We start from the raw sequence: 27,130 nt of genomic DNA, 5'->3' as shown, positions 1-27,130 counted from the left end.
CCAGAATATCATCCATCCATCTTGCCCTTGGTCGGCCCCTCTTCCTTTTGCCTTCCACTTTCCCTAGCATCACCATCTTCTCCAGGGTATCCTGTCTTTATCTTCTTGCAGTCAAAGTCACTCTCAGAATTTTCCTCCAGCACCACAGTTCAAAAGCATCTATCTTCCTTCGCTCAGCCTTCCTTATGGTCCAGCTCTCGCAGCCATAGGTTACTATGGGGAATACCATTGCTTTCACTATGCGGACCTTTGTTGTCAGTGTGATGTCTCTGCTCTTCACTATTTTATCAAGATTTGTCATTGCTGTCCTCCCAAGAAGTAAATGTCTTCTGATTTCTTGGCTGCAGTCAGCATCTGCAGTAATCTTTGCACCTAGAAAGACAAAGTCTGTCACTGCCTCCACGTTTTCTCCCTCTATTTGTCAGTTATCAATCAAGCTGGTAGCCATAATCTTGTTTTTTTTGAGGTTTAACTGCAACCCAGCTTTTGCACTTTCTTCTTTCACCTTCGTCATAAGGTTCCTCAGCTCCTCCTCACTTTCAGCCATCAAAGTGGTAGCATCTGCATATCTGAGATTGTTAATGTTTCTTCCAGCGGTTTTAACTCCAGCCTTGGCTTCATCAAGCCCAGCACGTCGCATGATGTGATCTGCATACAGGTTGAATAGGTAGGGTGAGAGTATACAACCTTGCCGTACTCCTTTCCCAATCTTAAACCAGTCCGTTGTGCCGTGGTCTGTTCTTAGCCTTGCTACCTGGTCGTTATACAGATTCCTCAGGAGGCAGACAAGATGACTTGGTATCCCCATACCACCAATGACTTTCCACAGTTTGTTATGATCCACACAGTCAAAGGCTTTAGAATAGTCAATAAAACAGAAATAGATGTTTTTCTGAAACTCCCTGGCTTTCTCCATTATCCAGCAGATTTTGGCAATTTGGTCTCTAGTTCCTCTGCCTTTTCTAAACCCAGCTTGTACCTCTGGCAATTCTCGTTCCATGAATTGCTGTAGTCTACCTTGCAAGATCTTGAGCATTACTTTCCTGGCATGTGAAATAAGTGCCACTGTTTGATAGTTTGAACATTCTTTGGTGCTTCCCTTTTTTGGTATGGGGATATAGGTTGATTTTTTCCAATCTGTTGGCCATTCTTGTGTTTTCCAAATTTGCTGGCATATGGCATGCATCACCTTGACAGCATCATCTTGCAAGATTTTAAACCGTTAGGTCCTTGCCATCTTTGTTTTTGATCATACCCATTTTTGCCTGGAATTTACCTCCGATGTTTCTAATTTTCTGGAAGAGGTCTCTTGTCCTTCCTATTCTATTATCTGCTTCCACACATTGCTTGTTTAAAAATAAGTCCTTATCTCTTCTGGCTAACCTCTGGAATTTTGCATTTAATTGGGCATATCTCCCACTATCACTGTTGCCTTTTGCTTTCCTTCTTTCTTGGGCTGGTTCCAGTGTCTCAGCAGACAGCCATCTTGCCTTCTTGGTTTTCTTCTTGTTTGGGATGTTTTTTGTTGCCGCCTTCTGAACAATGTTGCGAACTTCCATCCATAGTTCTTCTGGGACCCTATCTACTAAATCTAGTCCCTTAAATCTATTCTTCACCTCTATTGTATATTCATTAGGAATATTCGTGAGCTCATATCTAACTGATCTGTGGGTCTTCCCTATTCTCTTTAGTCTGTTTCTAAGTTGTGCAATAAGAAGTTCGTGATCTGAACTACAATCAGCTCCAGGTCTTGTTTTTACCGACTGCATAGATGTCCATCACCTTTGGCTACAAAGGATGTAGTCAATCTGATTTCGGTGTGGACCGTCTGGTGAAGTCCATGCATAAAGTCATCTCTTAGGTTGTTGGAAGAGAGTGTTTGTTATGCACAGTGAGTTGTCTTGGCAAAATTCTATCAGCCTATGTCCCGCTTCATTTTGTTCTCCCAGACCATGCTTGCCTGTAGTTCCAGGTGTCGTTTGACTACCCACCTTAGCATTCCAGTCTCCTGTAATGAAAATAACATCTTTTTTTGGCCTACTATCCAGTAGGTGCTGCAGATCCTCATAGAACTGATCTACTTCTGCTTCTTCAGCATCTGTGGTTGGGGCATATATTTGGATCACTGTGATGTTAAATGGCTTACCCTGAATTTGAATTGAGATCATTCTGTCATTTTTTGGATTGTATCCAAGCACTGCTTTAGCCACTTTATTATTAATTATGAAGGCTACTCCATTTTTTCTGTGGTCCTCTTGTCCACAGTAGTAGATCTGGTGGTCATTTGATGTGCAGTGGCCCATTCCAGTCCATTTCAGTTCACTGATACCCAAAATGTCTATATTTAATTTTGTTGTTCAGTCGTTCAGTCGTGTCCGACTCTTCGTGACCCCATGGACCATAGCACGCCAGGCCTTCCTGTCCTGCGCTCTCTCCCGGAGCGTGCTCAAGTTCATATTCATTGCATCGGTGATGCTATCTAGCCATCTCATCCTCTGCCGTCCCCTTCTCCTTTTGCCTTCAGTCTTTCCCAGCATCAGGGTCTTTTCCAGAGAGTTTTCTCTTCTCATTAGGTGGCCAAAATATTGGAGCTTCAGCTTCAGTATCTGTCCTTCCAATGAGCACTCAGGGTTGATTTCCTTTAGGATTGACTGATTGGACCTCCTTGCAGTCCAGGGGACTCGTAAGTGTCTTCTCCAGCACCACAGTTCGAAAGCATCAATTCTTCGGCGCTCAGCCTTCCTTATAGTCCAGCTTTCACAGCCATACATTACTACTGGGAAAACCATAGCTTTGATTAGACGGACCTTTGTTGGCAAGGTGATGTCTCTGCTTCTTACTATGCTGTCTAGGTTTGCCATAGCTTTCCTCCCAAGGAGCAAGCATCTTTTAATTTCATGGCTACAGTCACCGTCTGCGGTGATCTTGGAGCCCAAGAAAGTAAAATCTGTCACTGCTTCCATTTCTTCCCCTTCTATATGCCAGGAAGTGATATGGCCAGATGCCATGATCTTAGTTTTTTTAATGTTGAGTTTCAAACCAGCTTTTGCACTCTCCTCTTTCACCCTCAACAAGAGGCTCTTGAGATCCTCTTCGCTTTCTGCCATTAGGGTGGTATCGTCTGCATATCGGAGGTTGTTGATAATTCTCCCGGCAATCTTAATTCCGACCTCTGATTCATCCAACCAGGCGTTTCTCATGATGTACTCTGCATATAAGTTAAATAAGCAGGGTGACAATATGCAGCCTTGTCGTACTCCTTTCCCAATTTTGAACCACTCGGTTGTTCCATGTCTGGTTCTTACTGTTGCTTCTTGACCCTCGTACAGGTTTCTCAGGAGACAGGTAAGGTGGTCTGGTACTCCCATCTCTTTAAGAATTTGCCACAGTTTGTTGTGATCCACATAATCAAAGGCTTTAGCGTAGTCAGTGAAGCAGAAATAGATGTTTTTCTGGAATTCTCTTGCTTTCTCCATGATGCAGCGAATGTTGGCGATTTGATCTCTAGTTCCTCTGCCTCTTCGAAACCCCGCTTGTACTTCCGGTAGTTCTCGGTTCGCATACTGCTGAAGCCTAGCTTGTAGGATTTTGAGCATCACCTTGCTGGCATGTGAAATGAGCGCAATTGTGCGGTAGTTTGAACACTCTTTGGCGTTGCCCTTCTTTGGAATTGGAATGTAAACTGACCTTTTCCAGTCTTGCGGCCATTGCTGAGTGTTCCAAATTTGTTGTCATATTGAGTGCAGCACTTTAACAGCATCATCTTTTAGGATTTTAAATAGCTCAGCTGGAATACTGTCATCTCTGCTAGCTTTGTTGTTACTAATGCTTCCTAAGGCCCACTTGACTTCACTCTCGAGGATGTCCGGCTCAAGTTCAGTGACCACACTATCATGGCTATCAGGGACATTAAGATCTTTCCTGTATAGTTCTTCTGTGTATTCTTTCCACCTCTTCTTAATCTCATCTGTTTCTGTTAGGTCCCTGCCTTCTTTGTCCTTTATCATGCCCGTCTTTGCACAAAACGTTCCCTTGAGATCTCCGATTTTCTTGAAGAGATCTCTAGTCTTTCCCATTCTGTTGTTTTCCTCGATTTCTTTGCATTGTTCTTTTAAGAAGGCCTTCTTGTCTCTCCTTGCTATTCTCTGGAACTTTGCATTCAGTTGGATATATCTTCCCCTTTCTCCCTTGCTTTTCGCTTCCCTTCTTTCCTCAGCTACTTGTAAAAGCCTCATCAGACAGCCACTTGGCTTTCTTGCATTTCTTTTTCTTTGGGATGGATTTTGTTGCTGCCTCCTGAACAATGTTACGGACCTCCGTCCATAGTTCCTCAGGCACTCTGTCTATCAGGTCTAATCCCTGAAATCTATTCCTCACCTCCACTGTATATTCATCAGGGATATGCTTTAGGTCATACCTGAATGGTTTAGTGGTTTTCCCTACGTTCTTCAATTTAAGCCGAAATTTTGCAACAAGAAGCTAATGATCTGAGCCACAGTCAGCTCCAGGTCTTGTTTTTACTGACTGTATAGAGCTTCTCCATCTTTGGCTGCAAAGGACATAATCAATCTGATTTTGATATTGACCATCTGGTGATGTCCATGTGTAGAGTCGTCTCTTGTGCTGTTGGAAAAGAGTGTTTGCTATGATCAGCATGTTCTCTTGGCAAAACTCTATTAGCTTTTGTCCTGCTTCATTTTGTACACCAAGGCCATGCCTGCCTGTTATCCCGGTGATTTCCTGACTTCCTACTTTAGCATTCCAATCCCCTATGATGAAGAGGACATCTTTGTTTGGTGTTAGTTCTTGAAGGTGTTGTAGGTCTTCATAGAACCGATCAACCTCAGCTTCTTCAGCATCAGTGGTTGGGGCATAGACTTGAATTACTGTGATGTTGAATGGTTTGCCTTGGATTCGTACTGAGATCATTCTATCATTTTTAAGATTGTACCCCAGTACTGCTTTTCCCACCCTTTTGTTGACTATGAGTGCTACTCCATTTCTTCTATGGGATTCTTGCCCACAGTAGTAGATATGATGGTCACCTGAATTAAATTCAGCCATTCCTGTCCATTTTAGTTCGCTGATTCCCAAGATGTCGATGTTCAGTCTTGCCATCTCATGTTTGACCACCTCCAGCTTACCTTGATTCATTGATCTGACATTCCAGGTTCCTAAACAATATTGTTCTTTACAGCATCGGACTTTCTTTTCACCTCCAGACACATCCACAGCTGAGTGTCCTTTCCGGTTTGGCCCAGCCGCTTCAATCTTTCTGGTGCTACTTGGAAATTCCCTCTGCTCTTCCCCAGTAGCATATTGGACACCTTCCGACCTGAGGGGCTCATCTTCCGGCGTCATCTCTTTTAGCCTTGTGATACGTTCCATGGGGTTTTCTTGGCAAGAATATTGGAGTGGGTTGCCATTTCCTTCTCTAGTGGACCACATTTTGTCAGAACTCTCTGCCATGACCTGTCCGTCTTGGGTGGCCCTGCACGGCATAGCTTATGGCTTCACTGAGTTACGCAAGCCCCTTTGCCACAACAAGGCAGTGATCCATGAAGGGGATATTTAATCTTGACATTTCCCCATTTCCCCAGTCCACAGTAGATTGTATGTTTTCTTGTGGACCAGCGTTCTGGTGTGCTGGCTCTTTGTAGACGTGACATTTACCCCTGGGTGCCATAATATGTGAGTGATGAGAGGCATATGCAGCAGCCATGTTGATCCAGATGTTGCCAATGCAGGATGGAGAGTGGACGGGTTGAGACCTGCTGCCGACCACATCCTCTCCTGGCATGAACACCTCCCCTGAAGGCAGCCAGACTTGAGCAAGGCAGGGAAGGCCTTGCAGCTGCTCACCAGGTGGCTGGGGTAGAAGCGCAGAAGTAAAACAGCTTGGCCTTGGTCCTGCTGGCTATGGGGCATTTGGAAACACAGGTGCAGGATGGGGGAATTCCTTCTCTCTTGTTTGTCCCAGGTGAATGAATGCCCCAGGATGGGCGGATGAGCCTTGCTGGGCTGGCACAGGTTCAGATTGGGAGTGCTGCTGTTCTGGAAGGGTGTTGGGCAAATCCCGGACTGGATTTCTGGGCTGGAGCAGAGACCTGTCCTCCTCCTCCTCCCTCTGCGAGGGGCCCCCTCCTTGGACACACAAGAGCTGTCTGTGACTTCATGCTGGTGTTTGGGATTGGCACACCTCCTTGTTCCTTGGCGACACTCCTCCATCTTCAAAACATTAGGCAGCCTCACTGCCTGCCTGCCTTTTTCTTAGGGGTGAGGCAAGTCATATTTCCACAGTCCCAGGAAGTATGACTTGAAATACAAGTAGGCAAAGTGAGACAGGAACAATTTGCAAATACTTTATCTTGCACGAGGATTTGCATGCTTTGATTCTGGAGAGGTGTTGCAAATTTGGCATTTGCTGGGGAAATTTGCATCTGAATTGGCTCTCAACCTCCCCCTTAGGCATTTTGAAGCAATGTCTTCCTGGGCAAACTGAAACTGCCTGGGACTTTCTCAAAAGGAGAGAGACCAGGATGGTGAGGGGTCTGGAAACCAACTGCTGTGAGGATAGGCTAAAAGAGCTGGGTATGTTTAGCCTGGAGGAGAGCAAATTAGGGGGAAACAGGATAGCTGTCTTCAAATATAGGAAGGGCTCTCAGGCAGAAGATGGAGCAGACTTGTTCTCTGTTGCTCCAGAGGGCAGGACTAGAACCAAGGGTTGGAAATTGCAAGGAAGTAGATGGATAACAGTTAGGGTAGGTGCAGTTACATCTTGCATTGAGGGGGGTAGACTAGATGACCTCCAAGATGCCCTCCGACTCTAAAATTCTATGATTCCCAAAAGAAGTATTTTGGCATCTTAAGAGAGCAGAATGCATTTATTTTGGCCAAAGTGTTCATGGATTAGAACAGGGATGTTGAAACCTTTGCAGCCTAAGGACTGACTTCAGTTTTGGAGCAGCTCTTCCGGCGGGATGTGTGTGTGCATTCCAGTGATGGGCAGGACCCACAGCAAAAGGGGCAGGGTCAAAGTCAAAACTGGGCTAAAAACAGCATACTTTAGTTAAAGCTCTTACTGCCTTAGGAGAGGCATTTCAACCTTTTAGAATGGTGGGAGAAAACATGCAAAAGCAAGCAAACTGCCAAACAATGGGGGGGGGGGGCTGGGGAATGGGGCCAGGGGAAAGGGGCATAGCCAATTGGAGAACTCTGGAGGGCTGGCTTTTGCCCTAGTGGGCCAGTAGGCTGGAATTGGCCCGCAGGCCTGAAGTTCAACACCCCTGGGCCTAGAGCCCACTTCATTAGATGCATGAACTATATCCTGTTTCTCCAGGGGAAGAACTTGTGTGCGTGTTGGGGGGGGGGGGGAATCATGAAGTGGCCAGAAGCCAAGGAGCAGGTTGTTTTCTGTCTGGCTTGGGAATGTTTGCTTGTATGGTGTAGTGGTTAGAGTATTGGGAAAGGACTGGGGGATGACGACCCAGGTTCAAATCCCTCCTCAGACGTGGAGCTGAATGGATGGATAACTTTGGGCCAGAGGATAAAACAGGGGAAAGGAAAGAATGTTGGATGCCGCCTTGAATTCCTTGGAAGGAGGAGATAAAAATGTAACAAATCAATAAATATTTGCTTTACCCCATATCCATCCAGCTCCATCCCTGAGCTGCCAGATTTTGCCCCTTGCCATAGTGGGAGGCATAGCTGAGGGGGATAGAGCCCCTGCTTTGCATGCAGAAAGTCCCAGGTTTGATCCGGGCATTTCCAGGTAGGCCAGGAAAACCTGCCTGAAACCCCGGGGAACCACTGCCAGTCCCTGTCGACAATACTGAGCTAGGTGGACCAGTCGTCTGACTCAGCATAAGGCAGCTTCCGATGTTCCTGTGCTACTAGACCCTGCCCTGGTTCGACCCAGTGGCTCTCTAGTTCACCTCTCCCTCTGCTTCATTTTATGAGATTGCTCTCACAGACTGTTTTGGGCAATGAATAAGTTAGCCTTCCTGCGCCCAGTGCCCTCCAGCTGTGCTGGACCACAACCCCCATCATCCCCAGCCAGGAGGCATGCTGTCTGGGGATGATGGGAGCTGTAAGGTGCCCTGCCCCCCAGCTGGAGGGCTCCAGGTTTGGGAAGCGTAGAGTAAGCAACCAACTCTACCTCCGGTATGGCTCCTTGCGTGCCAAGCAAGCTTGTTGCCTCATTCGGCAGATAATGATCTTTCTGGCTCCTTCTTGTGCAAATTTCCTCCCATCCAGTTACTCAAGCATGCGCCTTTCCCAATACAAGTTGCTTGCCTAGTTTTGCCAGCTGTAGGGAGAGGGTGGATTAGACAGGAGGGTGAAATGGACTTAACCTCCTGATCAAGTGTAGTTTGTTTAACCCATAAGAAGAACGATGTTGCAGGTTAATCAGCACTATGATTCAGCAAGAAGTAAGAGGGACTATTGCAAAAGATATTGTCTTGTCACCCTTCATTGCCCAGGACAGCTTGCTGCCTGAAGTGGAGAACCAAATGCCCATGTGCTAGGGTCAACATTTTAAAAAGTCTTGCTGCACCATTCAGACATTAATTATTGTCTTTTTTTTAAGTATGTTTCTTGTATGTATATCTTGTTCTTAGAAGATGTTCCCAGTGGCCACCCAACCAGAGAGTCAACCAAGACCAGAGCTGCTTAGCTTCACTCACATTAGAGCATCTGGTACTTCCAAACTGTCCATTTCACCTCTTGGACATCAGTTCTTGCCTTCATCTATTCCTCCCAGGGCATGGTCTGAAGCCACATGAGGCAGCCACCATGCTGAAGCTAAGCAGGTCTGGGTCTGGTCAGTGCTTAGAGGGGAGACCACCTGGGAACCACATGTAGCCACCTTGAGTTCTGTGATGGAAGAAAGGTAGTATATAAATGTAATTAAATAAATAAATAGATAAATAAATTCTGTAGCCTGAAACAGCTTTCTTCATCTTGCTGCCTAGTTGGGCTGGCCTTGCTTTAAAATGGCCTGAATCTCTTTATAGCTTTGCATTTTTGACCAAAGTGTTTTAAACTGGGCAGATTTTGTACTTTACAGTGATAAATATTCCCCTCTTCCATGTCCCTCTTAATGAGAAACTCCTTTTGTTGTGGAGTTTTGTTACGTAGTTTTGTTACGTAGTCATCGCCTATGTAATTTTTCTTCTTTTTAAGATGTCAAGGCAAAAAGTTAAAATACTGGTAAACCCTTTTTTAATGCCTGGAAGTTGTTTAAATAATGAACGAGATGTAAATTAATCGTGTCTTACTTTTTGATAACATGGTTCAGGTTTTAAGCCCATTTGCCATGCAACAATCAAGAAATGTGTAGTCCTCCCATGGAGGTGCCATTAAATATAGTGAACAAATCACAAGGAATTCCGGGAATCACATTAACCACCTTGGCAAGCTTCTGTTGTTCATTAATAATACTAACCCTCAAAATGTACACCTGCATAAGACAGAGAAGGTTTGAGAACATGTGAGTGTATACAGCAGGGATGGGAAATGTGTGGCCATCCAGCTGTTTTGACCTGCAACTCCCATCAGCCCTAGCCAGCATAACTGATAGTTGATGGAGGTTGTTGGCTAAAACATCTGGAGGGCCTCAAGTTACCCACCCCTGGCATACAGGAAGGGAGACTGAAGAGCGGATTTTCCAAACAGGGTGCCCTCTGGGTGTGCATCCCCATTGGCCATGCTGTCTGGGGATGATGGGAGTTGTAGGTGAACCTGCCTGGAGGGCACCAGGTTGGGAATAGCTGCTGTAGAGTAATATTGCTCTTGGCAGGAAGGGCTGAAGTACTCCATACTTTATGCAAGTGAGACCTGCAGCAAAATGTTACAGCGTGGAGGGTTTCTGTTCACAGTTTCAGCCACTCCATTCCATTCCCTGCAGCAGTTAGTTAGCATTATGTGACCACTGAGAAAACTCGCTCCACAATGGGCTGTTTTGCGTTTATGGCTGGGATTTCCCCTTAATGTTTTTTTGTTTCTAATTTGCGGGTACTTTTGCAGACCTTTGGGATTACCCCAAGTCTGCTGATACCTCCCTCTTGTGCGTGGGTGGTGCCGGTTTGGCTGTATAAGCAATGGCACTCACAGCCTAAACATTGGAAATAGAGTGAATGACGATGTCGTGATTTGGAGTGTTCCAAGCACCCGATATAGCAAATCTCAGTGATCCTTACAACAGCCGTGTAAGGTAGGTCAAGATAATATTACCATATAGCTTTCCTAAGGCCACTACTCAGCTCATGGCAGAGGTAAGATTTAAATCAGGAGCTTTTTGGATCATAATTCAGTCTCTAATTTCTTAAAAATTATTAGTTCATCCTTCCTCCTAGTAGTTCAGGATGGCATGCATGATTCATCCCCCATTATATCATAATAGCCCTGTAAGATAGGCTAGGCTGAGAGATAGCAATTGACCCAAGGTCACCCAATCAGATTTATGGCTGAGTGGAGATTTGAACCTAGGACTCCCCAGATCCTAACCAACACTGTAACCACTACATCACACTGGCTGTTCAGTCACTCTCTTACCACTCTCCTATAACCTGACACTTTTGAAAGGCTAAGGGAGCAAGCCTATGCATGTTTGGACAGAAAAAAAGTCCTACAACTCCCAGCATGCCCCAGCCAGCCATGCTGCCTGGGGCATGCTGGGAGTTGTAGGACTTTTTTTTCTATCTAAACATGCATAGGATCACACCCTAAATGGATTAAGGGTGTCGTCCAATGCATATTTAGACAGAAATAAGTCCTACAGCTCCAGCATTCTATGCTGGCTGGGGAATGCTAGGAGTTGTAGGACATTTCTTCTGTCTAAACATGCATAGGTTTGCACCCCAGGTGGCTTAATGCAGTGGTGGGCAGAAAGTAGATCTCCAGAAGTTTTGGACTTCAACTCCCAGCATTCTTGACCATTGGCCATGCTGGCAGGGGCTTCTGGGAATTGAAGGTCAAACATCTGGAGATCTACCTTCTCCTCCAACCTGGCTTAATGGATGCGTTCCATGCACCCTTCCCCTATGAAACATCGACTGCTGCGACTGGTGTATTTGTATCGTATCTCCTAGAACCATAGAGTTAGAAGGGACCATGGAGAGCCTGTAGTCCAGCCCTTTGCCCAATGCAGGTTGGCAACTGCAGCATCTCACTGTACTCCACTTCACACCATTGTGGATAAACCTATAGTTTGATGTGGAAAGTGAGTATGGTGTTGCTGGAAGATAGGGTGGCCTGAACCAGGGAGGCGGGAGGAGCTGTGTTTGCACAGGGTGTGCAACCGTCCGCACAGTAGGATCCTCCCTGACTCAGTTATGGATGGCTGTGAAAAATAAATAACAATGCCCATTAAAATATCTCCAGGATGTAGTTGTGTGTTGGCAAGGAAGAAATGTCCTAGTAACTCCAATCTTGGACAGGGGCCAGGGTAAAAATGAAGGAGTGGTGTGTATGTGTACTCGTGTGTCACCCAGAGTTTGGGAATTAATGAGAAGTAACAGGCTGGTGCTTTCATCTCAGGTGAGGTAACAAATAGAATGCCACCAGACCGGTGTGTATTCACACAATCTGCTACAGATATAACTCTACAAACCACATTGCATCCTGTGATCTGTCAAACTGAGCTTCCTGCTAAATGGTGCAGCTAGGTATTTTTTTTTTTTTACCCTGGACTGAATGTTGTTACAGATCCTAACTTTAGGTATGAAGCACACAATTACAATTTCTTCTATTTTCCCTCTCTCCACCCCCATTCTATGCTTTACAACTGCTTCTGTGTTTCTGATACATTACGGGGGGGGGGGAAGAAAAAAAGAAAGAAAAGCAAAAAATGGTTTGTCAGCTCTGCTTAATTTTTTTTTTAAACTCTCCTCTGAGCATGGGCAGTTTTGCATTTTAAACTCACTGAAATCATGGCACCATCATGACTTCAGGAATAAAATTGAGTTTTCTTCTGCTACCATGATGCTAAACATTGGCTCAGGAAGAAAAACTGGTTTGTTGTAGAAAAAGATACTGTATTTTTTAAAGTAAAAACAATCAAATGAGCATCTACATGTGTATAGCCATTGCTCCGACTACACATTTGTTTTAGAAACCTGCTGTTCTCTGGGCAGTTGTTCCTTCCCCTGCCCTCCCTTGGGCATTGGTCTAGTAGTAAATTCTGACATGCAGAACTCATCATGACAATGCCTGTAGCAGAGTCCAAAAATGGAGGCAGCTGTGCTGATCCGTCTTACCCATTCAAGTCCGAGCCACCCCCAAACACTTCTGCGTTACAACAGGGATAGCTCACAACAATATATTGTTGCTGAGATTATCCATTTCCCCCAGATACCACAGAACACAGCAGCAATAAGATTACTCCCGAAAATGTTTTGTTTTTAAAAAACACACTGCATCAAACTTGTTGCATGCCCATGGCATGCATATTAGTGCATAGATGCTGTCATGCATAATTCAGTATTACTTTAGGGTGCCCTTCCCCAAGCTGGGGCCCTCAAGATATGGTGGGCTACAGCTTACATCACTCCTGCTGGAGGCAAGCACATCTTCATGGGAAAAACATGAAGGTTAGTACCAGGCCGTCAAGGTACTCAACTGAAATGAACTAAAATGTGGCAGGATTACTGGGGCAACATTCAGAAGTGACTGTCTATCCAGGTGGAAATGGCAGTGTTAATATTGCTTGTGAAAAGACTTCCTCTGGATTATTGTGACATGAGCTTTTGTCGCTCTCAGGCTGTTCCCTGAGATACAGGAAGTGCACCAAGAAAGTGGTAGTTTGAGGCATCTTGCACAATAGCAAGTTGTCGAAAGGCAACAGGAATGTAAAAACCACATCCTGATTGTTCTTATTTCGTTTTTTTTTCTTGATATTAAGCTTAGCCTCTAAAATGCACTTTTTAACTTTTTCACTGCTATCAGCTAAAACATTATTGTTTAAATTTATTTTATTTAAAGCTTTTTTTATCCTGCTTTTTAGCTTTAGCAGGCTGCCAAAGCTGCTTATAAATACCAGTAGTAATTTGCTACAAAGAATCAACACTGGATGGAACCAGCAGAGAAACTGGCACCCGGTTCCCATGAAAGCTGGGAAGTTTGGAAATCATTGAATAGACTGCGCACGGGTGCAACAAGATCTAGAGATACTCTGAATAAATGGGGCTATCCGGAGATCTCTGCCCTATGCGACTTCGGAGACTTGCAGACAACAACACATATGTATACTTGCCCTTTGTGCCCTGAGCAATGCACACATGAGGACCTTATGATAGCGCGACAGAACACAATTAACGTTGCTAGTTTTGGGGCAAGGGTTGTCTAACTTTTATATATTTTAGCTTTAACATCTTATATTTTAAAAGTTATGTGTTATAGTGTGTTTTTAATTGTGATGCTTCTGACATGAATAAATAAATAATACCAATAGTATGACAGTCCCTGCCCCAGGCTTACAATCTGAAAGACACCACACCTAAGGAAAAGGAGATGGGGAGGGAGGAGGAAAAAAGCAAGCTCAGCCACTGCTTCTTAAAGTTACAATTCTTGCCACAACCAGCTGCGATGAAAACAGTTCAGGTAGCCTGCTGGAATGTTTGCCAGATAAGTGACGGTTGAAGAGAGCCAAAGGCAGCCAGTCTCTCTCTGTCTCCTTGCTGCTCCTCCTCTTCTCCCCCTCATATCACTGTCTTCTTTTGTCCTCTTTTTTGGTGATTTGTAAGTGGCCACCCTACAGTAAACTACAGCTTCCAAGATTCTTTGTGAGATCCCAAGTTGGTATATATATATTTTAAAAAGACATTAAACTGTGTAGTCTTTGAGAAAGAGCATCTGGTACTTAACATGGTTTCTTCTGTGTCAGGATGGAGAGTAATCGTCCATGGAGCATCACCTAGAACGGAATGATTCCCTCTTGAAATGTGTTCTCATACCTATGGCAACGAGCGGAATGATGCTACTGGTCTCCTGGCTGGACCTCCCAGTTCCAGGTAGAGGGATGATGTACTGACACGCCACACCTGTGAGGCCTTTAAGAAAAGCGGCTGCATTTAGACTCCAACGGCCTTGACTCGACACACTCGTGCCAAACACTTCCCATGGATCAAGACACTGGCATGGACACCTTGCTGGACCTCAGCTTCCTGACCGAGGAGGAGCAGAATGCCATTGTGGAAGTTCTCCAGAGAGACTTGCAGCTCCGGATGTCGGAGGAGGGAAGAATCAGGTGAGGAGGGGCTGCCTGGTGGCAGTAGTCCCAACAAACAGGGGCTGAAGTGGGGTGGGCAGACTTCAGGCTTGCAGGATCTCCTTTTCCAAGCCAGGTGCAAAATATTGGCTCAGACAGGCAGACACATGCTAAGAATTGAGGAACAGGGTGCCTCTGAACACGTGCTGAGGAATTTGTGATCAGTACCAGAACCAAATTCACAAGCCTTTTCATGCAAAAATCCACTCCTGACCCCCCCTCCCCAAGTTCTTTTTCAGCATCCTACTTTAGGGGGGAGGGGAAAGCTTTTCAGTTATTGCTCTTGTTAGACAATTGGGAATCAGAAATCCTTGTTGATCCACTCAGTGATCTAGATCCCGATCCACAATCTTCCCACCCCCGGGTCCAGAGACGTACAAAGCTGTCTTGTAGCAAGTTAGACTCTGTCTGTTCAGCCCAAATTTGTCTATTCTGAAATAGTTCTCCAGGGCCATTCTCACCACCCACTTCCTGATCCTTTCCAGTGGAGATGAACCCAGGACCCCTTGCATGCAAACTGGTCACCCTCCCACTGAGCTATGGTCTTTCCCTGAAAATAGATGAAGATAAATGGCTTCATGATTTCCCCGCTGTCTTGGAATCCAAGGAAGAGGCAGAATGGCTTGACCAGGGCTGCCTGCACGTGCTTCCAGTTTCAGAGTCTGGGGCTCCAGGGAAATGACTTCACGCACCCACCTTTTGGTGAAACAGCTCTCTGTCTCCTTGCTTCCCTAGGATTTGACTGGGGATAGGGTAGGGGAATCCCATTAATTTCTGACAGGGATGTTGAACCTCTTTCAGCCTGAGGGCCAAATTCAATTATGGAGAAGCTCTGGGGGGCTGCGTTCCAGTGGTGGGTGTGGCCAAAGGCAAAAGGGGTGGGGCCAGGATTGGCCCCAAACATTTTGTTGCTTCTGGTGAAGGACAAGATAGCACCCCTCCCATTCCATGTACGAATGCTGACAGGACTGATAGTTGAATTCAACATTGGCAATGGCGGAGCATCCTCCACCGCTCCTGAAGGCAGCAAGCTAGCTTAGGGGATATAGAGCAGGCTGCATGGGCCACAACTCTCCCTCCTCCAACACCTTGCTGCCGCCTCCCAGCATCTGCTGCCTGAGGGGAGTGCCTCACTCTGCCTAATGTAGGGCCGGCCCTGGCTGGGGCCAAAAATGCGAGCATATTTTAGCTTAAAGCTCATACTGCCAGGAATTAAACCTTAGGAGAGGCACTTCAACCTTTTAACATGGGGAAAAACTGCAAAAGCTGGGAAATCACCAACCGATCAATGGTTGGGGGAAAGCGGGCAGAACCAGGGGAAGGGCGTAGGGCCATTTGAGGAACCCTGGGGTCGGGGTGGATTGTGATCCCTGGTGGGCCAGATTTGGCCCACAGGCCTGAGGTTCAACATCCCTGATTTATGAAATGGAAGCAAAGGGTTTGTATAAAGCAGGAATGGGGTACCTGTAGCCTTCCAGATGTTATTGGACCACAGCTCCCATCATTCCTGACTGTTGGCCATGTTGGCTGGGGCTGATGGGAGTTGGGGTGCAAGAACAACTGGGGGCCACAGATTCCTCACCCCTAATATAAAGTACTGAAATGTATATCTTTGGGGCAGGGGCTGAAATGAGTTGAAATCCGGCTGAACTTCCTGACGGTAGTGTTCCCTGCAGCCCCTTTTGCTGGCAGGTGCTATTTTTTAAATCCAGAAATCACTTCAGAACCACAACTTGGGATGATGTAGCTTCATTCTGAAGAGACTTCTGGCTGTCACCTGCTGATATTCCTGAGAGGAATACTGCTATCACGGTGAAATAGGAGGTGTTGGTGAAAAAGAGTGTGTGTGGGGGGCTGTTTGGGGGCACCTTTCATCCCCTCAACCTCTCCAGTTTCAAGCCCAGTCCTCTGTAGAAAACGTTTAACTTTTGGTGGGCTGGCCTGGGGTGGAGGCTGAAGGGTCTTCTGAAGGCAGAGCCTGGCACAAAATCTGTCTATTTATTCACCTCAGGTGTACAGTTAAAAATAAAGTAAACAGCTGAGGGGAAAATAATTGGCTGAGTTTCTCTTTCTTTACTTTGGCAACTGGCCCATAAGCAAAACAAAACAAACACAACTGGTCAGGCTGGTTTATTTGCATCCCCCCCCATCCCCGCCCCGCCATCCATTTGACAAACCTATCCTGAAATTTGTTAACAAAGGAACACATTTTTTTTAAAGCTGGGCTGATGCAAATGTAATGATGTTCCCAAGATATAATTCACCAGAGTAGGTGAATATTTTGACTGAAGAGGGAGGAATTATTTAGAATGGTTGTTTTTTGTTTTTTTTAAAGATTTCAGTTACTGAATACTCTCTTCACCAGCGTTGGCATGGTGGAATTCATGAGCCTCTTGTTGACGGATTTCCTACCTGGCTCAGCTGAAATGGTCCTGCAATTTCCAATAATCTCTAATACATAAAACTCATCTCTTTATCCAGGCCTTCCCTGATTGTGCAGCCCAGTTTGCTTGTTAATTACAGTGTTTTGAGTATTTGGTTTTAATGTTTTATATAAATGTTGTTGTGTTTATTATGATGAATTTAAATGTATGTTAATCTTTCTTTGTGAACCTCTTAGATATTTTTTTAGATATGGTAAGTGGTATATTAATCCATATTGCAACAAAATGTTGCAGTGTGGAGAGTTACTGTTCAGAGTGCCAGCCAGCCATGCCCTCTTCCAGATTATTCCATTCCTTTTCCTGAGCCCTCCAACAACCAATCCATGACCACTAAGCATGCTCACTCGTCACTGGCTTGCTTCCCCCCCTTAGTTTATTTCTAAGGTATTTGTGTCATTCTCCAAACCTTGGGGTCCCTGCAAGCCTGCTAATATCTCCCTCTTGTGCTTGGGTGAAGCTGTTTTGTCTACATAAGGATCCACATGTGAATAATTGAGTTCAGTATTGGTATATAGGAAGGTTGGGGAACCTATGGCTCTCCAGATGTTGTTGGACTACAACTTCCATCATTCTTGACCATTGGCCATGCTGGTTAGGGCTTATGGGAGTTAGAGTCCAACATCTGGAGGGACACTGGTTCCCCAAGTCTGGTATATAGGATTAAGTGTTAAGAGACTGATGTGCAGTCTTATGCATGTCTACTCAGAAGTAAGTCCCATCCACTGAGTTCAATGGAGCATACTCCCAGCTAGGTTTGCATAGGATTGCTGCCTGGGATTTTACTCCTGGGAAGCATTCTAACTTGTCTTCTTTTTATCCCTCCTGCCTCAAGCAAACTGCGCGAGTCTGTCTCTGATCCAAACTGCCTGAAGATCTTATCCGGGGACTGGTTCTGTGATGTCCGTTCCAAGCGGCACCGGCACAATCATTTTGGTTCGGACATTGTCCGGGCTTCAATCCGCCGGAAGAAGCCCAAAGGTAAGAGGCAGACACACCCTGAGGCTCTGCTTTTTGTATTTTATTGTATAATTTTAGCTTTTGTAATCTCCTCAGATAACGTCAGTTATTGGGCAGGTTAAGAAATATAATAAAGAAAAATAATGATAACTAATAAAATACTTTGCTGCCATCTGTGCAGCAAAATACCTTATCTGAAAAGTTCTAAATGTCTCATCTTGTTCCCCCAACTCCTAAACCTAGGAAAAATAAAAGGGGAACAACTATATTTAATACCATGAGAACTGCTTTGCTGGCTCAAACCACAGGTCTTTGTTTCCCAGCCTTCCCCAACCTGATGCCCTCCAGATGTTTTGGACTATAAATACAGCATTCCTGATAATTGGCCATGGTGGTTAGGGCTGATGGGAGTTGTATTCCAAAATAATCTGGAGGCCACCTGATTGGGGAAGGCAGATCTAGTCCGCTGTTGCATTTCTGGCTGTGGCCAGGGAGATGCCTTTGGAAGTTCACAAGCAAAGGGGTGGAGGAGGTGGCGGCTTTCTTTTGTTGTTTGTCCCCAGTAGCTGGCATTTGGAGAGATACTGCTCCTGCATGTGGAGATATTTAAAAATTAAAAAATGAGCAACGTTGCAAAACAGCTTACAGGGTTTGCGTGCCAATTCACTAGATCTGGTGCATGTTAGTGATACTTTGGCAAGACTCTCTCTCCCCTTCAAAGTATTTCCTTCCCTCTGTCTTTTCTCATACTGGGAGTTCTTACCAAAGGAGGAAGTCCTATGCCATAGTTGTTAAGTGGGGAAAGCCCAAATATATTAAGTAGTTGCACCATCTAGTATGGCCTTCCCCCAACCTGGTGTCCTCCAGATGCTTTGAACTACAAATTCCATCATTCCCAGACAACATGTCTGGGAAGCAGTAGTCCAGTTGGAGGGCACCAGGTTGAGAAAGGCTGGTACAATTCTTACTTTTTTAAAAATAATGAGGTGATATTCACTAAAAGAGATACAACTTTCACCATGACAAAACAGGTGAATGGGAACTGAGGCAACGAGCCAGCTTGGGAGATTTGGAGGTGATCAGTGAACCCACTGCTGAGGAAGAGAATGTGCCAGATGCTGTGGACAGGTGAGAAGCTTTGACATCACAGTGTGGAAGGGAGACCATTTTTGTTTGGAAATGTCTCCTCCTCCAGGAGCATGTCAAACAGCCAAAAGCCAATGAGTGCTTCTCAAATGGATAACAGCTTCAGTGAGGGACAGCTGCTTGAGGAGGCTGTAGACAAGGATTTTTCTTTCTTTTTTTAAAAAGGGGGTGGCTTAATAAGGTCGTACAGAATCTCTTAGCTGAAAGTGGAAGCCCAGGTGCAGGGCTGGAACTGGGGAGTCAGCAGGAGTGACTCATGCAACCAGTGGCCCAGTTTACCAAAAAAAGAAAATTCAGTCCAAGCGGTTATCTTTTGCCTGCCTAGGCTTGTGAGTGTTTGTGGTAAGCTGGTGGTCTGGTGATAGGTCTCCATGCCCTATCACCAGAAGGTCACACACAGTCAGCGAGGCTGTGATTGGTCCTGGGACGCTTGCCAACTTCTGCATGACTCCCAGTGACTCATTGGCAACCTACCATATTGCAGCAAACTGTTGTCTAGCGGTTGAAACAGAGGTGGGCAACTGCAGGAGCCCTGGAGGCCTTTTTTGCTCCCCCAAACACCCCCCTGCGGGCTGCCCAGGGTTAAATTTTTTTAAATAATAAATCACTAGTTTGCTGCTGAAATTCAGCAGCACACTGCTCCATGGTGCTTGGTAGCGCTAAAAGGGTTACATTTAGCTTGTTTGCAATCTAAATTTGACCTTTTTAGCACCCTTTAGCTGCTACAAAGTGCTAAAACTCTTAGCACACAATAGCAGCCATTTTGTTTGTTGTTTTTTTAAATTCCGGGGCAGGGAGAGGTGGGGGGCCTCACTAGGGGGTTGTGGAAGCCGCATTCAGCTCCTGGGTTAGACTGTTGGACTTAGACCAAGAAGGCATGGATTCAAATCCCCACCAAGCTATGAAAATTACAGGTTCATTTTAGGCCTGGAGTCTCCAGTCAGTAGGCCCGTGGTCATCTCCCTTGATGCTTGCCAGGCTTTCTAACCCACCTGATTTTTAAAATTAGTTTTAGAGTTTTTGAAAAAAAATAACAGGGAGGCTGGCATGCTATAAAGTGAAGCACCAGCCTCCAATGCTATTTTTATTTCCAGTAATGAAATACTCTGGGTCCCACACAGTGTTTTGCCTGTGTATGTGTGTGTTTCTGTGGAATGGGATTGCACTTTGTGAAGGCCAATATGTGTTCTGGTATTTTGGGTCCAGACCTTTTTGAGGTCACTTCCAACTCATAACGTTCTGTGAACCCTTTCCAATCTACTGCAGGTTGCCCAAAGACCTACCAGTAGATCTCAGCTTACCTTCTCCCGCTTAGAGTCCTTTTACAAAGAGAGTTCAGAGCTACTTTGCACTACATTTTGAGGGGCACGCATCTCAAATTGTGGAAGTCTGTGCATGTGAGAAACACGTGATTGCAAACATACAGGTGCACTTGCCAGCAAGGAGACATAATTTGAATGCAGCTTCCTATTGAGCATGGCCAGGGCCAGCCCTAACATTAGGCAGAGTAAGGCAGTCACCTCAGGCGGCAGATCTTGGGAGGTGGCAGCAAAATGCTGTGTGCCATGCAGCCTGCTCTGTGCCCCTTAAGTTAGCCTCCTGCCTTCATGTGCTGGACCTTTGTCAGTCTTGAAGACAGATTTATCTGGCTGGCCAGTTGGCTTTCATACATGGAATGGGAGGGAGTGCCATCTTGTTCTTTGCTTCAGGAAGCAAAATTTGTTGGGGCGGCCCTGATCATGGGGTGGCCTACCTTGGTTAGAATCCCAGCGTCCTCAATTCAGAAAATCCAGAGCTAGAAGAACATCCCCCCCCACACAATGGCTGTTTGGCCTCTAGCAAGGGGGGAGCCCACCGCTCCCTTAGGTAATTGGTTCCGCTGCCAAACTGCTCTTTCTGAAATGTGTTTGGCTGAAATCCCCCCCCCCCCGCAACTTGAGCACGTTAGATCAAGTCCTGCCCTCTGTGGGCAGCAGAGAGCAACTCTTGGCTGTCAGGAGTGCCTCGGCGGCCTCTCTCAGTATATTCCAATAGCCAACTCAAGACACAGACGAAAGGAATTCTTTTCAAAGCTTTAATCTTTTTACAACTTAATGACTCTTTCAGATGCTAATCACCAGTGACTAAAGCAAGGAACAGCAGAGAGGCCTAAGCTTCAAGTAGGCAGTTGATCCCCATTTGAAAGAGAGTCACTTGAAGTCCCAGAACTTATGGGCTAGGGAGAGATCCTCCTTCTTTCCCTTGGGTCCACGGGAGGCGGCCGTTGCTTGTGCGCCAAACGGGCGCTACGCCTCCTTTCCGCGCCCTCCATTGCTTGTCACTCTCTGTGTCTGTGTCGAGCATCTAAGAAGCCCCCCTCCCACACTCCCTCACTGCCAGAGTCACTATCTATCCCAGGAATGCCGGCAGGAGGAATCTCTGCCAGGTGCTGAGCCTGTGAGGGATGAGCTGGCTCCTCTCCCACGGATTTCTGTTCCTCCTCAGAATCAGAACTGCTCTGGGGCTCTCTGGGCTCAGTATCCACCCTGACATTGGCTCTCTTCTGTGTGTCAGCCCCTCCAGTACTGGAAGGGAACTATCATGTCTATTTGTCTCAAGGCTAAACATGCCCAGCTCTTTCAGGCTTTCTCAAAGGGCTTGGTTTCCATACAGATGGCCATCTTCGTTGCCCTGCTTTGAACCACTTCCATTTTGTCTACATCCTTCTTAAAATGCAGCACCCAGAACTGGACACGGTGCTCCAGATGAGGTCTGGCTAAGGCCGGATAAAGTGGAACAATGATTGCTACTCGGTGGTCTTTGCACAATGTGTGGAGCAGCAATAACCGTAGCCTGTTGGGACCTGAAGGAGCCAGGCTTTCCCCTATGCGTCTCTCTGAGCAGCGGAATATTACGCTTGCTCCTTCAACAAAGGGGCGGGGGGGAACCATCTTATGAACCAGAGACCTTGCCTTGAAAAGTCTTCAACTGTCCATTTCTTCATAGGGTCCCCAGTGACACTGCTGCTTCTCAGCCACACTGGCCAAAAGAGACTCAGGTGAGTTCACTTCGCTGCTGCAGTCAGCTTCAGTAAGACGGCAAAACCTGCTTGCGGTAGGGGCAGGGGAATATATATACTTCCCTTTATTTTTATAGAAGGACATCTAATATTCCAGGTGTGTCGGCCCTTTGTACTGCTGGGTTGCGTGTCTGTGTTTCAGAATTTGGTTGCAAAGTCCTGGAGCAGTGCCAAGCACTTTTTAAACATGGAAAGCTACCTCCCACTGAGTCCGACCAGTAATGTGTGACTTTTGGGTGCGACCTGAATTGGACTGGATGGAGTGCTGTAGCCCAGGGATAGAGCACCTGCTTTGCCTGCAAAAGGGACTCAGGTTCCATCCCCGGCGTCTCTGGCTAGGGCTGGCAAAGACTCCTGTTTAAAACCCTGGAGAGCCATGGCCAGTCAGTGCAGACCACAGATATGGAGCATCTTTCAGCCCGAGGACTGAACTCAGCTTTGGAGATGCTCTCGGGGGCCACATTCCACAGGTGGGCGGGGTTGAAGGCAAAATGCGGTGGAACCAAATGCAAAAGGGGGCAAGGCAAAATACCAGTGTATTTAAGCTTAAAACTCCTGCTGCCAGTAGCTAGCCCTTAGGAGAGGCGTTTCAGCCTTTTAGAGTGGGAAGGCACGAAAGTCGAGAAGCCACGAAATGATCGGTGGTCAGGGGAAGGGGTCATGGCCGTCTGGGGAACCTGGAGGGTGGGTTTGCGTCCCAAGGTAGGCCGGATTTGGCCCGCAGCCCTGAGGTTCTGCATGGCTGGTGTAGACAGTACTGAGCTTGATGGACAAATGGTCTGACTCAGCATAAGGCAGCTTCCATTGTTCCTAGGTTAGTCCTTGGCACTGAACTCACGCACGCAACAGTTCCTGTTGTTGCAGCCCACACCTCTCGCTACTGCTGTGTGTGCCAGGGTCTCGAATCCAGCATGCCGTGCTGCTCCAGGTTTTTTGGGGGGTGGGGTTCTTGAGCAAAATGCCCAGAGTGGGGCCCCTGTCTCTTGAGCGAGCTCACCTCCTCTGTGCCACTGTCACTGTTTCCCTTTACTTGGTTTCTCCTCTGGGCTTTGTTGGCGCAGCCACCTAGAGCAGCCTTCCTCAGCCCCGTGCCCTCCAGATCTTTTGGACTGCAACTCCCAGCATATCTTCCCATTGGCCATGCTGGCTGGGGCTGGTGGAATCTGCAGTCCAAAACATCTGGAGGGCACCAGGTTGGGGAATGCTGACCTAAGGGGAAGAGCATGAATGAAGTGGCCCAAGCGTTCCACCTCCCTGCCATTCTCGTTGCTTGCTTGGCATGGTTGGAAAGAGCAGCGGCAGCAACAGGAGCAGCAGCGTGGACCGGAGGCTCCAGGGGTTAGCAGTGAGCCTCGGCACATGCCTGACCCTGCCCACTCCTGGTGCTGGCCCTGCTGGTGTGGAAGTGGGAGTGGGACATCCAAGAACACCTCCTGGTGGCACTCCCGGAATGCCCGGCTGCAGATATCACCTCCCCAAAACAGAACTTCAGAATGAACATCCTTTTTCAAAATGTCCCCGTTCCTCATTTTGGAGCATGATGCTTCCTAAATCTGTAGATGGGAGGCTGGTCTTTATTCACAGAGCTGGCTTTAAAATAACACACAAGGCAGCAGCTTTTCACATTTTGCATAAGCAAATGTCCTGGGAAGTGTGGAACTGGGTGCTTTTGCTGCTGTCGTCAATGCTGCTTTGACAGACTGCTTGGGTCGTGCAGCTCTTTCTCTGGAAGGGAGGGGGATGGTGATTGGTGTGATTTGCATATGCAAATCAGAATCAGAATATATTTCCATGGTTAGGCCATCCATAGCCAATGAACTCAGCATGTTCCTTCTCTCTCCCTCTCCCCAGGATGTGATCCAGTCCCCAGAGCAGATGGCTGAGAACAGGCCAGGTAAAAACAAAACAAAACAACAAGCAACCACACAGACAGCATCAGTGTGTGAGAAAGTGAGAGATGGAGAGGGGTGGGGTGGGGTGGAGACACACACAAACTAGATATGATGTATATATGTTATTGCATTTAACGTATTTGATGCATTTTTTGTGTTTAAATAACCACAATTATGAATGGAGCAGGATTGGGACTGCAGGTGGCAGGGATGGGGAATTTAACACTTCTCTGCCCTGCCGTGACACTGTCAAAAATCCCTCCACCCCATCACTGCAATTTGCATTAGAAGGAAAGCTTTCCATTGGCTCTGAAGAGAGCTTTCTCCCAATTCAAATCATTGTGTCAGGAGAGAGAGACCTTTGTTGTAGTTGCCGCAAGTGGAGGGAAAGGTAAACTCTCCCTCCTCATCTGCCATTAGGGATGTACAGATTTTGTTAAATCCGTTCTGTCTGTGTTTCATGGGTTGCCAGGCATCTTTCATGCCATCGTCCACTCATTGACAGAATCGGATTTTTTTTAGGGTTGCACGACAGTTTCATTCCACTTGCGCTAATGCACATTGGCACTAATTTGCACTCACATTAGCACTAATGCGCATTAGTGCAAGTGTGAATTTGCGTGAACCCCCCTCAAAAGTTAAAAAAACGGTCTGCGAGTCAGCATGACTGAGAAAAAGCCGGTCTGCTGTGGAAACTGCAGGTTGGATTCATAGAAATCCGAACTCATTTGAACCCGTTGCAGATTTATCCAACATCCGTACCTGCCACAGTCTTGGTTCAGCTCACCTGTCTCGTCTCCCCCTGCCCCGCTGCAGCAACTGTTTACACTAAAACAACCGTTGCATGTTAAATGCAATAACACATTTTTCTGCCATGTCTAGTTTGCCTCAGAGACAGCACATTCCAGGGGGTGCCATATAAATTCCCTGCAGTGGTTAAGTATCACACCCTATCCTGCAGCTTCGCAGCTTCCCCACATCGTTCTTTTTGCCACTTGAAGTCAAAAAACCAAGCAGGCCACATCTCCCTCCCAGTGTGTGCTCCCTCCAGTTCGGAGGAAGTACCTCCAAGGTTGCACTGGGCAAGCCCAATTGCATTTGCTCTAGAGTGATACCATCTTTTACAACACTCTGTGTCCTGTGGTGCTTAGTTGTCCCAAGCATTTCTGTGGAAAGGTGAGCTTTGCCAAGACAAGCTGGATTTTATGACCTAACAGAAGCTGCAGACTGTGAAAATGATTGGAATATCTTTGCTTATTTGCATCATTGCTTCTGAGGGTTCTAAGAAAGGCACAAAGATTTATATCAGGGTAGGCAGAAGGTAGATTGGGATCTACTGGTAGATTTCTGTCTGGTTTGCAGTAGATCAGCAAGTATTTCTGGTGGCCAAATGTCTAACAATATAGCAACAACTAAAAAGCTCCCACTGCCACCTTGTAATTTAGGTTGCCCAAAACGGACACTGGAAAGAAAAACAGAAGTGGATTTTTGTGTGAAAGGACTTGTGAACTTGGTTCTCATACCAATCACACATTTCTGGGCTGACCATGTGCACAGAGGTGCCCTGTTCCTTCATTTTTAGTGTATGTCTCTCTGGCCACCTGAGCCATTATTTTGCACCTGGCTGCACTTGATGGACCTTGGGGATCTAGTAGAAAAAATAAAAGGTGATCCCATATGCCTGAGATCTGCCCACCCCTGACGCAACAAAGGCTCCACAAATTGGCAATCCTCCTGGAGCTTTGGAGATCTCACCATGCATTTTCCAAATATTTCCAAGCTTCAGTCATGAGGAGTAGAAGCTTTCCTTTTTTAAAAGCACAAAACAACACACAATATACCTGAGAGTCTCAAGTACCTGGAATTTACTACCTGGGATTAGCATAATGGCTAAGACCTTGAGCTACAAATCAGGGAGACCCTAATCTCAGCATGGTACATTCATGGCCGTGTGTCTTGCCTAAGGCCACCATCTCTTAGTCTCCCCTCCGCCCCCCATTTGAAATAATACCTACAGGGTTGTTGTAAGGATGACAGCAAGATAATGTATCTGAAGCCTGTGGAAGACTTGGAAGTGCTATAAAATTCCTGTATGCTAATAGCATACTCATTCTCTGAGTGTAGATCCTTATGTAGCCAAAATGACACTGTCAGTGCACAAGCAGGAGGTATAAGCAGGCTTGAGGGAAATCCAAGCTTTGCATAAGTACAAAACACTCTGGGGGGGGGAATCCTTAAACAGTGGGTGGGGAGCCCACAAAAGCCCAATGAGGACTGAAAGGGAATGGAGTATCCTGATAAAAGAATTCTGACCGATACACTTGCAGGGGTGGCCCAAGACATTTTGCTACCTGAGGCAAAGGACAAGATGGTGCCCCCTCCCATTCTTTGTACAAAAGCTGACTGGAGTGGCAGATGGATCTGTGGAGCTGGTATCCTCCACTGCCCCTGAAGGCAGCAGGCTAACTTGGGGGGTGCAGAGCAGGCCACATGGCCCACAGCGTTCTCCTCCTTGCTGCCGCCTCCCAGCATCTGCTGCCTGAGATGACCTCTTCACTTTGCCTAATAGCAGGCCCAGCCCTGCACACTTGTGCTACGTAACATTACTTAATGTTAGATTTCAGACTTGCTGAATTTCCAAGTTCTGGGCCTCACCAAATCATTATTTTCCCCCTCAGAGAGAAGCGACTCATTTAGTAGCCTGAGTTCAGACACTGGGGAGGAAGAAGAGGAACAGCGGACCAATACTGTACCAGCCATCACAGGCACGTTGCAGGTATGAAGGCTGAGGGTGTTGCTAAGTAACCTAATACCAGCTGCCCACTTGACCACTGTCCAAACTAAGTCCAGGCCTGAAGAAACCCAAGCCCAAGTGAAAAGCTGGTGTGTTCTGGTGAAAGGGACTAGGGATGCTGGGATAAGAATCCTGCTCTGCCCTAAACAAACCAAATGGCCAGTTCTCTGCCTCATTTCACATTCTGAAAAATGGGAATGAGAGTGAGCGTGCGCAGGGGGTTGTTTTTGAGGGTGGATGACAGAAAATGTTTCCAACCATGAGTCCTTTGGATCTCGTAGTTCTGAATAAATAATGTATTGGCTTCCTGGCCCCCAAATTTGCATGTCTGTTATGGCATGTAAGCTGGTCTGCTGCTGAAGGTAGTTTTAACTGGTTGGGTGCTGTCTATTTCTTTTATTGTTTTGGCTGTTTCTGTTATTGTTGCATCTTTAACTGTTTTTAATTGATTCGTTTTTCTATTTTTAAGCTCTGTTAGCTGCCTTGAGTGCCATGTTTGGCAGAAAGGCAGGATATAAATGTAATTAATAAATAAAATGACTTCCAGCCATGGGCACCATGGGGGGCGGG

At 46.4% G+C, this 27,130-nt stretch overlaps 1 protein-coding gene across 1 annotated transcript in view; it reads left to right on the top strand.

The window, feature by feature from the left end:
- Nucleotides 1-27,130, top strand: part of SYTL1 (synaptotagmin like 1) — a 48,310-nt gene that overhangs the window by 7,413 nt on the left and 13,767 nt on the right. Inside the window, exons 2-7 of the mRNA XM_084815759.1 lie at nt 13,886-14,248; nt 17,546-17,691; nt 18,702-18,798; nt 21,802-21,853; nt 23,726-23,768; nt 26,445-26,542. Coding sequence (XP_084671885.1) covers nt 14,121-14,248; nt 17,546-17,691; nt 18,702-18,798; nt 21,802-21,853; nt 23,726-23,768; nt 26,445-26,542 — 564 coding nt within the window. The 5' untranslated portion in view covers nt 13,886-14,120. The remainder of the gene's footprint in view (nt 1-13,885; nt 14,249-17,545; nt 17,692-18,701; nt 18,799-21,801; nt 21,854-23,725; nt 23,769-26,444; nt 26,543-27,130) is intronic.

This window comes from Heloderma suspectum, chromosome 10 (genome assembly GCF_057233095.1).
Source record: "Heloderma suspectum isolate Gila_16-S chromosome 10, 16-S_ref, whole genome shotgun sequence".
Classification (NCBI taxonomy): domain Eukaryota; kingdom Metazoa; phylum Chordata; class Lepidosauria; order Squamata; family Helodermatidae; genus Heloderma; species Heloderma suspectum.
The sequence above is the reverse complement of the archived record's forward strand: the minus strand, read 5'-3'. Positions and strand labels throughout refer to the sequence as shown.